At 40.9% G+C, this 16,175-nt stretch overlaps 1 protein-coding gene across 1 annotated transcript in view; it reads left to right on the plus strand.

The window, feature by feature from the left end:
* CHMP7 (charged multivesicular body protein 7) overlaps nt 1–6,492 on the plus strand; it is a 39,757-nt gene extending 33,265 nt beyond the window's left edge. The window contains exon 12 of the mRNA XM_089653397.1: nt 5,839–6,492. Coding sequence (XP_089509523.1) covers nt 5,839–5,873 — 35 coding nt within the window. The 3' untranslated portion in view covers nt 5,874–6,492. The remainder of the gene's footprint in view (nt 1–5,838) is intronic.
* The last annotated feature ends 9,683 nt before the right edge of the window (nt 6,493–16,175 follow it).

A 16,175-nucleotide genomic window follows, 5' to 3' on the forward strand; every position in this document is an offset into this window, starting at 1 on the left:
AAAAATCTATTTAAATGTATTACTTAATTCCTCTGAATGGCATTTGAGTTCTCCTGAAATACAGATATTTTTGTTCGATCAATCAGAAGTTACAAAATTTCACCACATTCAGTTATCTTGGCAGAGTTGAAATTAATTGAAAGCTCACTAAATCGATCATATGGAGGATTTTTGGTTACTGATTTCTCATTCCGATCAATCATTTTAGTTTCATTAAATGATTGATTGTAAGATGGTTGGTTGTATGATCATATCGATAAAAGTGTGCTCACTTTTAGGAAGGGGCTCACAGTTTAGCACATTCATGAAATCCGAGATGTTATTCAGCACTTCCCATGTAAAGAAGCCAGGAACCAAGCAAGGGAATGGTGTGAATGTTCTTTTTCCATCATAGGGCTTTGACCTCCCCTAGGATCAGCTTCCATTCTTCTCTATTTTTATCCTGCATCTTTTTCACATAAATTAGGGGTCCTAAACCTGTGCCCGGTGGCAACGTGGCCCTCAGAGCCCTCTGATGTGGCCCTCAAGTTCAAACCAGGGAAGCACATGCCCGGAGTCGGCAACCCGCTTCCATCCTAGAGTATCAGAGTGCATTAAGCTTGTGCCAGCAGTGGAGGAAGCAGGTGGTTGTGGAGGGAGCAGGAGCTGACTAGCCCGATGCCTCCTCTGTAGTGCCATCTCCTGCTTTAGGTGGAGTGATACCAAGTGCACTTCGCCTGGGACCTTTCTAGCAGCCTGGAGAGCAATTCCAGCAGAAACTGGAAGAGGAAAAGAAGGTCAGTGTATTAAACAACACATACACTGCGCTTTTGCAGTGGGCATATTGGCACCTATAAAAGGGTTATCAACTATTAGGCTGCTTTCACACTGATCAGCGGTTTCAGCACAGTCCACCTGTAGCTTTCTTGCAGGTTAGCTGCACTGAGCCATAGATTTCTGTTGTATCCTGTAGATTTGGTGTGTTTTCAGAAAGTACATCACACCCACAAGATATAATAGATGTCTATGACAAATCACAGCTAACCCGCAGGTGCGGTGCACTGCACCCATGGCAAACTGCAGGGCATCAGTGTTAAAGCAGCCTTATAGGGACAGGACAGTAAGGACTTGTTTACATTTGCAGTTTAGGGGCGGTAAAACCCCATAGGTAAGACGTGTTTTTACCACACAACCAATGGTGCAGTGTCAGAGGTCGCAGTGGTGACCCTGCTTCATGCTCCAGGGGGCCCATGTGGCCTCCCTTCAGCTTCTGTATTACATTTAGACAGAAGGAGCGGCATATACTGGAAGCGATCCTCACTATTTTCCTCCTGCAACTGCTGAAAGCTGGCTTCTCCTTCTCTTCCTCCCACCAGCATTCGGCTGCTGCAGGAGGAATATGTTCATTATGCTATTCAAAATAAAAAAAATTAGAAATTCTCAGCCTTTTCATTGTGGCCTGTGACTGGTTACCAAATCACTTAAATGGCCCTCGCTCTTCAAAAGGTTGAGCACCCCTGACTCAAACTTTTTAAATCTTTCTCTCTCACAATTCCACCACTTTTCTATTTTTTTTATCTGTTTTTGTATCAGACTTTTTTTATTTATTTATTTTTTTAATCGAAGCTCTTTATTAAAAGAGATAAACATGTATACAATACAAAGGAGCAGTACAGTACGAGAGTGTGATGTATAAGGGGCCTGGTATAGCCAGCCTATCAAGGGTTTTTTAAGAGCAAGCTGCATTTGACTGGTAAGATGGGTTTCCACCAGAACAGACCCATCAGCCTGTTGTGATTTAAGGTGGTTCAAGATTGCATATATTAGGGGCCAAAATAATACTAATAGAAAATATAGGTGCGATTAGATAGGCAACGACAGGTATAACATTGAACACAAGATGTAACAATTATACAGACATTGCATACATGACATTATTAATGTAAGATCTAGTAATTCACATGGGTAAGCTATTTGTAAAATAAGAAATTCTGTAAGTATGGGTGGCCTGGAGAGTAGTGTTCCAGGCATTAACCCACAGGCATAGTGAAGTGATTCCATTAGGAAGGTCACTCTGTATAGAGAGCTTAAACCAGTAGAAACAAAAAGAAACACATAAAAAAGCAGTGCATTGAAGATTCTGGACCAGCAGGAAAAGATACACCTAATGCTGTCTTCTACAAATAGTGAAGTATAGGCTGGTTTGGGAAACATATCTTGAGTTACTAACAAAATCTAGAAGAAAAAACAGTTCCAGCAGTACTCCAGCTGCTGGGGGAGCAAATATTTGCTGAAGAGCGCACAGGGGCGTGGGGTGCTCCAGATCTAGGAGAGTGGATGAAAATGAAGGAAAAGAAAAAGATGGGGGGGGGGGAGGGTAGGGAAATAAAGGTGTCATTGACATCCATTTGATTGATCCTTAGAGTCTCTATTGAGAAGGGTGGTATTTTAAGCTGGGGACATTAAATCAGTGAGTAGGGCTATTGCCATAGTCATTATGAAATATGAAGAAGCAGAAATAAAGTTGCACAGAGGAGTCTAGAGGCAGGTGGTCCGGGGGGGGGAAAAGGTAAAACAGGGAAGGGTGAGAGGGAGGAAAACTCTTGAGTCCCCGTGTGGAGTACTACTGCATGGGCATTCAGAGGAGTTGTCAGGAAATCCAAGGCCATAGATCTCACGAGGCTACGTTGTTAATAACCTGGAAAAGCTTCAAGCCGGTGCAGGGCCTGCTGTTCCTCAACGTTCCAGCCATTCAAAGACCACCTCAGGATCCTCAAAAAAGTTTACTTTGTCATCTCCCACTACACGTTGCCTGGCCAGGTAGTGCATGACGTGTGTTATGTGCTTTATCCGCAGTTGTTGCTTGGCTTCGGTGAATTGAGCCCAGTGCTTCTGTACCTCTGCAGAGAAGTCAGGGAACACCACCACTTTAACATTGCTGAAGGGGATATTGCCTGGAGAATGGTGTCTCGATGTCTAAAGTTCAGAAGTTTGGCAATGAAAGTGGGAAGCCCCATTAGGCGGTGGTCTTGCAGCCAGGCGATGGGCTTGTTCCACCACGAAGGAAGTAGAGATGGTCTCTTTGCCATAGGTGGTAGTGAGTAGGTTCTCCAAAAAAGGATGGAGGGTTGATGCCTTCTGCACCCTCAGGGAATCCCACAAACCGGAGATTGCAGTGCCGGAGTCTGTTGTCCATATCGTCCTGTTTTTGCTGGAGGTAATGAAGCTTTTGCTGTAGCCTTTCAGTGGAGACCTTTAAAATGGGATGTCATCTTCCACATGGCCGATTCGGTGTTCATTCTCGGTGACCCTCTCTCTCAGCTTTTGAAACTCCTGGCGGATAAGTGAAATATCCACCTTCACTTCCTAAATCTTGGAAGTCAGGGTACTCTGACAGGCGGAAATCGCTGGCAAGACCCTACCTGTGTCCCCGCCAGCCTAGTCTGATTCAGCAGATGAGGCGACTCCATCTTCCCCCGCCGCATCTCTTTTCCTGTTGGAACCTGTCCAGCTTTCCACTGGCTCTTGTAGATTACTTGGGAGAGTGACATTGCAGGGCAGTGAGTGAAGATATGTAGCCAAGGAAAAGTGGGTGAACTATGGGCAGATAGTCCCCAGAATCAGTGAAACAGGATAAATCTTGAGCGGAGCTCCCAGTTAGTGCACCCTACGCCATGCCGCTCCAGGCCCCGCTACTTGCTTACCTTTTTAACTGTCGAGTGACTTGCCTTACCAGGTAACATCACTCCCAGCTTTTGAATTGGAGATTACATCCAGTCCAAACCCTTTTTTTTTTTAGCTGGGGTTTCTGACTGTTGTTAATGGAAAGTAAATATATTTATAAATATATTATTATACATTTGTTAGTTTCAGCTTTTGACATTAGTAGGAGAGCTGTAGATGTTTCTGGAGCTCCAGACACTCTCTCATATGCTGATCAAAGGGCTCCAGACTCTTCCATATGGTGATCACAGAGCTAGCTCCAGTACCTCTTCCATGCACTGATTGTAGAGCTCCGTATTCTCTTCAATACGTTGATTGCAGACCTCCAGATAATCTTGCATACACTGGTCACAAAACTCCAGATACTCTTCCATATGGTGGTCACAGAGCTCCAAATGCTGGTCGCAGAGCTCCAGATACTATTACATATACTGGTCGCAGAGCTCCTTTCACTTTTTCCCCTGAGAAAAACCAAGGTGAGTCTGTTGTCTTGGTAAGCTGGAATAGGTTGCTGTATGCAAGGAACATTTATGATTCAGTGCTCCAACTTACTACAATTAACCCAAATGTGGCTGGACAACCTGAAGAAATGTCTAGTCACTTTCAGCACATTCATGAAATCTAATGCGTGCAAAATCTAATAAGTGTCTCCACCATACAGCAGCCAAGAGCCAAGCAGTGGAAGCCCAAGCATTGACTCATCTGTCAACAATTTATCATTTTTGGGTCCTCCACTCCGCATTGGCTCTCCTTTCTAGCTTGGGACTGTACATTCTCCTTATTTTTTTTATGTCAAGTACAGCCAGTTTTCTTCCTTGTTGGTTAGGCATTATGTTTATGCTGATTTTTGAACTACTGGATTTATCACCTCTATAAATAGGATGTTCTGTATAACGATTGTGCCCGGCTGAAAATGCTTGTTGTCTGGCTGTTTCTAGCTTCAATACTTCCGCGCTCTCTCTCCCCCTCTCTCTCCTGTGTGAACAGAGCCTTCTGGACCAAGCAGACAGGGAAAGGAGTGTTGTGGGGGAGTCATTTCTCTTTGTGTAGATATACCGTATGTTCACTTGAGTTACCTTGAGCAGGAAATTGTATAAGGAGAGACAGGAAGACATGAAAAGGAGCCTAGAGCGCCAACTGGTGGCTGGAAATAAAAATACACAAAATATGCAATATTTTATATTTAAGATTTTTTCTATATATTTTTTTTTTAAGACTAAATACGTACAAAACTATTTTACATACAATTTAAAGCAGAACTAAACCCTTCTTTCCTTTTGCAGCCAAGGAAGCTGCCATCGTAGCCTCTGTTTGATCTGCAGTTTCTATGGTGTTGCACATGCAGGGCTTCTTTCAGCTGGAACTAGTGAAACTCAGTTCCACCACCTTTGGCTCAGGAAGATACTAAAGCCAACTGGGTGCTTCACCCTTTTGCAGCAACAAAAGTAAGACGTGGAGGGGGCTTGCATGCAAAGGTCAGAGCTCAGGAGGGGTGAAAATGAGATGAGGATAGGAGATGCAGAGGTAAGCAGCTGTGGCAAAGTGATGTGATCTGCACTCTGTGTGTAGCGCACCCATGAACTCTGCATTATGTACATGGTGCACCCCCGAACTCTACACGTAGCACAACTCAGCACTCTGTGTAACCCCCCTCAAACTCTGCATTCAGTATGTAATGCACTCCTCATATTTATTGCCCCTTTAAGACCCTCCCACTGTTAGTGAACTTTTGCCATACCCACTAATTGATGTGATTTGTATGGTGTGTGTGAGGGGGGGATAGGGGTGTTTTGGAGGGTCATGGTTGAGTTCCTGCACCTATTTTCTGAGAAAAAAAGACACGTGATCAGTTATGATACCAGCTATTTGATGGCTTCACAGTTCAGCTGAGAGCACAAGCAACTGTGACACTTCTCATGCATGGTGTGCCCTAATTGTAACCTTTTTTTTGGTAAACCATTAAATTGATGGTTTTAGTTCCGCTTTAACAGAGGAAACATGTTTCACAGAGTGCTGTATACTGGAAAGCAATTGTTGATCATTCTTCTCAAGACAGTTATATGCAATTTTAAGATGTCTTGATGTAAAGGAAGAGTATCTTCTTAATATTATTTTTGCCTTGTTCTTGTTTTGCAGATGCTCCATCCCGGACACAGTATTTATATCCCTAGTGACCACCCCCGAGCCCAGATGATACACCTCATAGTGAAATTGACTGTTCTTATACAAGAAATGGCTCAGAAGGTTATTTATATACAGGCTGTCATTCTGCTGTTGTAATGTTCTCTGACCACCAAAATAACCTTTAGGCTATCCTACATCACAGTATTTACAGTATTACCTAAAGTAGATGTAAACCCTAACTGCATGCCATTTTTGCTTTAGCGCTGTGTATCATAAAGACTTTTTTTTTCCTGCCTTTTCAAAAAATGTTTTTACCTTTTTTTTTTTTTTTTTTTTTTTTTTTCTTTTTTTTTTTTTTGTTCTTACTTCTGTCTCCGTGTACTCCAACGATGGCTGCAGGGAAATTCTCAGGATAGGTTTTCTAATAGCACCAAAGGTAAAATATGCCTGTACATTGAGCTGGTAATAGTGTTCAGCTAAAGTGCAAGTGATAGGAAGACAATGCAGGAGACACGGGACACTAAGCCATGGATAGAGAATGTTGTCGTTGCGTAACGAGAAGTGCCTGAACAAATACCTTAATATCAATGTATAGTGTGTAGCGTTTTTGTACAAGAAAATGTGAAACAATGTTTTGAATACACATATACATCAGTCCAATAACAATCAGTGCTCAGGTCCTTTAAATCAGTCCACAAGAGTGCAGGAGGTGTTTCAAAACACCAGAAGAAAAACCCAGAAATCCAATAGAACTAGGTTTTAGGTCAGAACCTTACCGGAACCTGTGGCTCTCAATAGTCTGCCCTAAGACCAATAGGAGGAGCAAGTTTGTTTCCCAGCAGATGTCCCAGCGCAGAATTGCTCAAGTTTATATTGTTTGTTTTAAATGCCTTAATAGCAGGATCAGTAGGTACCGTATTTTCCGGCGTATAAGGCGACTGTGTGTATAAGACGACCCCCTAATTTTCCAATTAAAACATAGGTTTTGGACTATATTTGCCGTATAAGACTACCCCCCTTCCGAGGCAACACCATTTAAAAACATCAGATTTTTTAATTGAAATAGTTATGACTTACTGGTACTTAAAATCCTTCAAAATCCTCATGCTCATCCTCTGACATCATAAGTTCATGAATGACATCTTGTGATACATTTGTAAGACAGTCATGTGGATCAAATTCCAAATCAGATGGTTACCGCTGGATGTGCGGTAATACGGTAGCTTCGGCTACATACAGTATACTGTATATATACAGCCCGCTGGATGTGCAGTAATGTACATACAGTATACTGCGCTGAGCCAAGCTGGCTCAAAACAAATGTCCCTTTGACAGATTAATCTGTCAGCCCGCTGGATGTGTGGTATATGCAGTATGAGTATATACCACTGTGGTATATGCAGTATACTGAGCCAAGCTGTTTCAAAACGTACCGGTATGTCCCTACTGTAATCAGCCGGCTGGATGCGTGTATGTGCGGTAGCTGCGGCTGCATACAGTATACACTGGGCCAATCACAGCAAGCGATGTATTCTACTAATGAATACAAAGCCTGCTCGGATTGGCTGAGGTTGTGACATCATCGGCCCACCTCTCTGACTCAGCCAATCCAAGCAGGCTTTGTATTCATTAGTAGAATACATCACTCGCCGTGATTGGCCCAGTGTATACTGTATGTAGCTGCAGCTACTGTACATGCACACATCCAGTGGGCTGATTACAGTAGGGACGTTGGCTCAGCGCAGTATACTGTATATACCGCACATCCAGCGGGCTGACAGCGTGCTGAGCCAAGCTGACATCCAGCTTGGCTCAGCACGGTATACTGTATGTACAGTATTACCACACATCCAGCCAGCTTGACCCAAACAAACTCGAGGTTCACATTTTATACCCCGCGTATAAGACGACCCCCAATTTGTGGGGTATATTTTTAAGTATAAAAAGTAGTCTTATACGCCAGAAAATACTGTTGTTAATTAAATCTGCCATTTAACATGATTGCTGCTCAGCCATTCGACCACACTAAGTGATCACATATGTAAACAAAGGCTGCATGTTCTAACCAGTGTTCTGTTTCCTACATTATTTGACACTATCAGGTGATCAGGCAGCCAACCAGTGTCCCAAATCACTAAACCGTACAGTGACACTGTACTGGGCTTGCTAGTGATCAGGGACTCGGCTGTGCTGGTGACACTGTATGTCCCTGATCATTAGGTAAACAGCAGGAAAGACGCTTCTATGTGCAGTAGTAAAGGCAGTTTATTAGGACACAATGTAAAACACTTACAAGAGTATCATAGAATTCAGGCTCATCAGTAGTAGGCTCCAGTCAGTGTCACTCAGCCAACCAGTGGCTACGAGGAGGGTGGAACGAAGTGTAAAAATGTAATGATCAGGGAAATTCTGTATTCTGACATGACCATGCAAAAGAATGAAGTAAGTATTATTTGTCCAATATCACTTCTGCAGTGGTTTCCCCCACCACTCCCTGAAGTGTTATTAGGACCAGAAATTTCCAAATGTCATTTTTGGTCACCACGCAGAGCACCCTATGAACATTTTTCTTTCATCCCTGATCACTAGCACACCAGTACAGTGTCGCTTTACCAGTACAGCCACCCACAGTGTCCCTAATGACTTCCATACCATTCCAGTGTTGGGATACTAGTGCAACCAGCTACAGTTGTTCCAGATCACCGCCACATCAAACAAGTGCAGCTATCAACAATGTTCCTGATCTCTCCCACATGAGTTTCAGTGGCAGCAGACCAGTGTAAGTGAGCAACCGTGTTCCTTATCACCGCCCCATCAAGTGCAGTGTTGCCTCTGCTTGCCACCTGAACCGATGCGTTGCCTGTTTGCTGCCTGACCGATCTGCACGTAACACTAATTACGTTCCTGTGAGACACCAGTATCTGTCATCCTCTGCAGACACCTACACTCCTGGAACCACAGGAACTTTTTTGTTCACCTTTTTTTCGTGTTCCTGTACTTCCTGGCCAGTGAACATAGTATGCATGGGGGGAGTAACATACCAGTAGGTTAGGCTTGTCTGGCCTATAGGAACAATGACTGCTATATGTGATACTACACTAAGCTATATTCTCTGACCAATAAATCACAGTGCAGCGCTAAAAAAATATGTTCTTTGAAAGTGACTCAGCAATTAAGTAGATAATGAAGTTCATAGATGGATAACACTGTTCAACAGGTAAAAAGTTTTGGGCATAAAATTAGCTAATCTTACATAATTTTGGGGTGCTGAAAACGAAAATGACCCTAAAAAATGTTGATTGGCTCTAGTTTCCATGATATATTCACCCATCTAATGACGTAAGCCATTCAAAATTATGATGCAACTTCAGCTGCATATTGCGCAATTGATACTGGTGACCAATAGAAAATTGCATGTATACTGAGATGATGCAATATTAGCCTTTAATTGCATCACTTCACTGCATAAAAGCTGCAGTATCTGTAGCTGATTGTAGTTCGACAGCGTCTTTACATTTCGTTTTATGCTTATATAGGCTACTCAGTAATGCCTGGAACTTGTGTGAATAAAGCAGATAATTTCTGCTATATCTGCGGTGAAATAACTTTTATCTCACAAAAAAGGAGGATAACAGGAATGATTAAGAAAGCCTACAACTTGTATTTTGGCTGCAAGATAGGAGACCAGGACAAGAGCTGGGCACCACATATATGCTGCAATTCTTGTGGGACGGCACCGGAGCAATGGTTGAATGGAAAAAAGGCATCTATGCCTTTCGCTGTGCCAATGATTTGGAGAGAGCCAACAGATCATGTTAGTAATTGTTACTTTTGTATGGTGCCTCCAATTGTAAAAGGGCTAAATAAGAAGAAAAAGTTATCTGTGCACTATCCAAATATTCCATCGGCAATACGTCCAGTTCCTCATGGAGAGGGGCTACCAATTCCTAAAGCACCAGAATCCTTCGTGGTTGAGTCAAGTGAGGAAGAACCTGAAGCGTGTAGTCACGTGCAGTTGTAAGAGATAGCCCTTTCCTCGAATACAAGAGAAAAGCCAAGAGAAGCAAAACCGACACAAACTGAAGACAAAACTAGTGAGAATCCTAAGTATTAAAATGATTCAACTTAGCTTATGGCTATAATTTTTCTTGGTAATCCTATGCAATATATTATGCCATTTAGGCTTTGTTATGTAGTCAATATCACTTGCTTTATATTTGTGGAAAGACATCTATATAATTATTGTGCATTATGTAGTCATTACGCCTATAGTAGAAAACTTTCCGTTTACAGAAAAACTAGAGCCGATTGACAAATTTCATTGTTATATTTGAACTCAGAATGTGAAATTCATTAAGAAATGGATCCTTTTGTTTCCAAAACTGGCAAAAAATAAAAATTTGTTGAACAGTGTAATTGATGAATAAATATAAAAAATTCAGAAGTTCAAAAGTGACAATTAGTGTTCTGAAGGTGCCTGCTTCTATGATAATCCGGTGCTTGTGCAAATGGGTGTAGTAAAATTGCTCACTCACCAGATGCGCAACATAAATGTGCATGTAAATATATAGCCAGATGTCCTCTTAAGGAGATCAGGGTAGACCAGGTGGTGGATTATCCTCCCTCTGAAGAGCGAGCGGCACAGCAGATAACTCCAGGACACTACGTTGATCCAAATTAGCTAGAGGTCCCCTTAAGGGTTGGGTGGGTATTGCTGCCTGGGTATACAGGAATCCACTACCTGGTGTACCCTGATTTCTTTCAGAGGACATCTGGCTATATACTTACATGCGCATCTGGTTAGTGCGCTATTTTACTACACCCATTTGCACAAGCACCGGATTATCATTGAAGCAGGCACCTTCAGACCACTAATTGTCACTTTTGAACTTCTGAATTTTTTATATTTATTCATCATTTATCCATCTATGAACTTCATTATCTATTTAATTTCTGAGTCACTTTCAAAGAAAATTTTTTTTTTGCGCTGCCCTGTGATTTATTAGTTTTATTAAGGTTTTTATTTGGTTACCTTTCATGCATAGCTGCTTCTTTTAGTGCGCTCGCATATTTTTTACCTTTTTATATATTCTCTGACTACTTCTACCAAAACAAGCATTACAGTACACTGTTTTGGATGCAATTGGTTGATTTTTGTGATACACAAGGTACAATGTCCAGTAGATAATCAGTCCAAACATTGAAATAGTCTCACATGTGTGGTATCCCTATTCTAAGAAGGAGTAGCAGAATGTGAGTTGGGGTGTAATTCTAAGTATGCCCATATTTTGTGTTAGGAATATCTTATTAATTGACAGTTTTGTGTAATAAAATAAACTTTCCTTTTTTACACGGCTTTAACCTCTCCCACACAAGACTGTAAGCCACAATATATTCTTCAATGAGAATGAAACTTGGTGGAAACACTTGTCATTCCTGTCTAAAATAAAATTTGAAAAATAATAAATTATTGTGGCGCCAAATACTAGAAGTGAAATAAAACATTTTATGATGAAAAATAAATTGGTGTTTAATGAATATTTACCCCCCCCAGGGGGTTTTGCAGCTGCCTCTAAAAAGTGCAATTGATACTTGTATGTGAACTAATAGTAAATAGGTAGGCACTGTGCATAAAATGAACAAGAGTTCACCCAAGTGAACCCAATATAATTGCTGGATATTGGTTATCTGTGGATGGACAACTTGTTGGTAAACTATTCTTCAAACAACATAATCAATAACCATATGATCCTATTGCCATAAAAAGTCCTTGTGCTTCCACCATGTGCTGAATAAACATAAAGTGTAACAGTCCTTGTTTGAAAACTCAATAATGGTGACAAGAAGATTCATGTGTCCACATCTCGGTGCAAAGACAAACAAATAGCTCACTCACCAGACCTATATGACCCCATACCGGCGGTCATATATCGCATTGTGTTTAATAAGCCAAGATATTCTATAGGGTTCTTCCAAACTTGGTCTCCTTCACCCACACTTCATAATTGTATAGCCAGGAAGACTGATGTAAAATTGCCAATATATTCGCCAAAAGTTGTATGAAGGGATTATGACAGGTACTTCTTGCTGATTATGCCATACCACTCAAAGGAATCAGAGAAGTGAAAACCGTTCTAAGTGTAGTATTTAATGAGGCAACAGCAAAATTGTAAACAAACTCTGTACACTCACTTATTAAAGTGCCTATGAAGCCGGCTCTGGCATGTATTGCCTGTATGATCAATTAAGATGGCCAACGTGCGCTCCAAGCCTCTCTTCTATTATGGCCGGATGTGCCGGAATCACGTTTGGTCGACGTACGTTTTGCCTGGCGACGTCTTCAGGAAGTCTTCCTTGAAAGATACCACCAAAAGAAAGCTCTATCTTTCTCAGAAAAGATTTAGGTACAGTGTTTCATTACTGAGTAATTGTTAGCCAAAGTATCACAGTGTTGAACACTGGACTGTAAAGGCAGGGGGGTGAACATGCTGGTCTGGTCTTCAAGTGGTTCAAATTACATTAAAATGTTAACATCTTTAATTTTTGGTAACACAGAGTATAAATGCATAATGTGCACTTTCTCAGGTCGACAAATAATCAATCCTATTTTGTTCTTCAAATTAATGATCAAGGTGAAATTTGGTTCCAGTTGGTTTCTGCATCATTGCTGTAAACTCATATTTCTCACCACCGTTAAACTGTCTGATCTGCCCCCCTTCTTCACATCCCACAATGCCTGCTGTCAGCTAGCAGCCTGATGTCTTAGAAGGATTCATTATCAATAAACACATACTGCCAGACACTCCACAATGGATGAACACATATTAGGGCATTGTGTTCTGGCATTTGTCAGTAGTGCTACATGCACATTGTTTTGCAGACTGACTGTATCTCTTTATTCATTAAAGCCATTTGTAATACTTGCATTTTGTATTGATAATTGGAATAAGGAAAAAATAAATGCTGCTGATTGTTGTACAGTAGTCATTTTGTGTGTGTGTGTTGGATGACCAAAGAAAACTATCAATTTAAAGGGTAACTCCATTTAAAATAATAGCAAATAAAAAATTTGTATTGTATGTGGATTGTATTAAAAATTACTTTTTCAAACTGTCGCACTGTAGTTTTCTGTAGAATGCAATGCATTATGGCACCCTGGAGGTGTTCTCTACACAGATGGTGTACAGAACACCCCCAGATATGTCATTTCCTGCTTGTGTGATTGCCTTACTGCTTTTCCCAGAAATCTGCATTGAAGCCAGCCAGAGGCAGTTCGAATCTCAGCTGGTTCCTGCTGAACCATATATGTATGAGATTCCAACCATATATAAGCAGGCTGAATATACCCAAGTTGATCAATTTGTCAACTTGGGTACAACCAGCCTGCCAGATTTGACGTGATTATTGCTAGCTGAGTTTTTACTGCCCTCCAACTGCCACCTCTTAAAGTAGAACTAAAGGCAAAACTTTTTTTTTTCCAATTTGGATGTAAGGGTTATAACACTTTCGGGGTTTTTTTGCCATCTGTGTCTCAGTGGGGAGATTTCACTTCCTGTCCCAAAGCCAAAACAGGAAGCGAGAAGAAATCTCAACAAAGTGAGGGAATCCTGGGGTGTCACCAGAATTAGTGTCCCCATTGTAAGATTTTCCCGTTATGCTGTCAACCCAAAATTTTGGATTTTCTTTTACTTTCACTTTTGATAATGGTAAATAGAGCTGTCCAGCATCCCAGGTGGCTCAGCAAGAAGTGACAGCGCCAGACTCAGCAGAGGTTGCAGGTTCAGACCCATGTATGTAGCCTTTTAGTTGTTACAATTTTTGAGCCCACAACTCATTGGGAGAGATTTACTAAAACTCAATTCACTAAAGCGTGAGGTATTTAGGTGATCTGACACATTTTTCCCTAAATATCTCATGAGATAATGAAAATGTCAATTCTTGTGTGGTATTTACCTAAAAACGCTTGGTACATAACGCATAAAACGGCGTTAAAATCAATTCGCTAAAGGAAATGAATCTTGTTTCCTCCCACGCTCCAAAGACATGCTGGAAGGTTAATTGGCTCCTAAAAAAAAACAAGCAGAATTTTTGATTGCACATGATTGGATGATGGAATGCAGCTGAGCGTCCCCTCATTTACAAAGCTCAGAAGCAACTGCACTTGCAAAGTGCACAGTCTATTTGCCTATAGTAAATCAACCCCATTACATGTAAAATATATCTATTTTCTCCTGTCATTTTGACAGATTTTCAGCGACTTTTTTTTGTGTATATCCAAGCATACACATTATTCTATAAACTACCACCACCCCCTTTTTACTAAGGAGGAAACGCATAATCTTAGCAATAACATTATGATTTTAGAATAAACATCTTTACACACAGTCACCACAAACAGGCATATTCAGAGGATTATACTGCAGAAGTGCTCTTCAAGAGACAGGGATTATTTTAGTTTGCATTCACGCATTTAGAGACTGTTTCAAAACTTTTCAAAATAGGGTTTAATAATGAGAAGGTCATAATGGTGCAAATAAAATATTTACAAAAACTAAGATAATACAAAGTAACAAGGAGAACAATCAACAGCAAGACAAAGCTGAAAAGGTTAAATACTTGAATTTTTTGTTGTTATTCTGTCTCTTAGTGTTACAATACACCTACCATTCGATTTTTAGACTGATCATTTCTTTGTGAGTGGGCAAACATTCAAAATCAGCAGGGGATCAAATACTTATTTCCTTCACTGTATGTCAATTTTGAGCAAGGCCTTGGTCTTTGATGCATGTGATACCACAGAATTCACTGTAAACTGTACTTATTTTATATGTTTTCCTGTTTGTAACCTTTAAAGAAAACTATAGAATGAAAAATTAAAAATATGTTCAACATTAAAACAAATCACAGCGTGCCAACGAAGGTAATCCACGTCAAAGTCAAACGGGAAACAGTATGCAAAAGTCTCAGTAATTATTAACACAGGAGGAGCAATAAGGAAATAAATAAAGCATACAAATACAAAATGAGCTACGTTTGTACTGACAGACCAGGATGGAAAGAGTCTTTCCAGAGTTCCTCTCTGGTCAAACTGTCTGCGGTTCCCTGTGGAGATCACCGACCTCCCCGTGCCTCTCAATCATCCTACTGCTGGTACGTGTAAGAATTTTCATCTCTAACCAAACTCTGCACTGCATTAGGAACAACTCTGGGTTTTTAAAAATAACATAATTTATAGGATACGTTCAGTTTAAAAAAATAAAAATGCACATTTTTTTCACAGGTAAAAAATTTGCATTTACATTTTTTTTTAGCCTGAAAAGTATTGCACCAGTGATCAGCAGATTACTGGTGGCATGCAGAGCTCCTGCAGCTGTCAGACTGTCAGTGTAAGCTGTTGGCTTGTACCTCGTATGGACAGGCAGTTTCACACTGAGCAAGAATCAATGAGCTACTAGACTGCTCAACAGCTCCATGGTAGTTCATTGAGAACTACAAGCTGACAACTGCAAAGGATGTCGGCACTTGTAGTTGATTAATTCACAGAATGTGCTAACAAAAAATAAGAGTGAAAATATCCCGCACCTCTATCAAATGAAAAATGAACCAAACCATGTTATATTATGTGCTTAAAGGGAGTTCCTGCTAGCAGTGTAATTGTGCTCCCAAAACCAATGTACATCAAAGAAAAAAGTTTGAGCCTGCTCAATGTTGGGCCATATTTTAATGTCACCATGGTGGCACTAGTCTATCAGTCTCCCAAGATGGGCTGCTTGGTAATATTTGCGTAAGTCTGGAACTGCCAGTCCTCCATATTGTTAAGAGTACAGTTAAGAGCTTACATTGAGTCCGTGGTTTTTTCTTCGCCCAGATGAAGTTATAAAGCACTGCATCAGCTTGTTTGAAAAACCGTAACAGTATGCGAATGGGTAGGGCTTCAAAGAGATAAAGAAACTTAAGCAGGATGCACATCTTCACAATGTTGCACCAGCCAAACCAGAAAAATAGGCCCTTATGCCAGGTAGACCAAAGAGAGCAGACTCTTTCCAAAAGTGGGGGGAGGTTCAGGGAGAAAGTTCATGTCAGATGTGGAGGGATCAGGGTGCCCAAATACTTCAGAGCTGTATCAGACCATTTAAAGTTAAAACTGGTTTTCAGAGAATTTCGGAGAGATTGAGGTAACATTTTGCCCATCACCTCCGATTTAGCAAAATTGATTTTAAGGTTAGACAGGGCACTCAAATTCCCATAGAAGGTTAGGAATATAGACCATTGGATTGGTTAATGTGAACATATCACCAGCATAGGCTGAGACATTGTGCCACGTCCTGCCTGCCTCTAAACCCTGTATA

Source organism: Staurois parvus, unplaced genomic scaffold (assembly GCF_062004578.1).
Source record: "Staurois parvus isolate SC_StPar_1 unplaced genomic scaffold, SC_StPar_1.0 ptg000710l, whole genome shotgun sequence".
NCBI classification, from domain to species: domain Eukaryota; kingdom Metazoa; phylum Chordata; class Amphibia; order Anura; family Ranidae; genus Staurois; species Staurois parvus.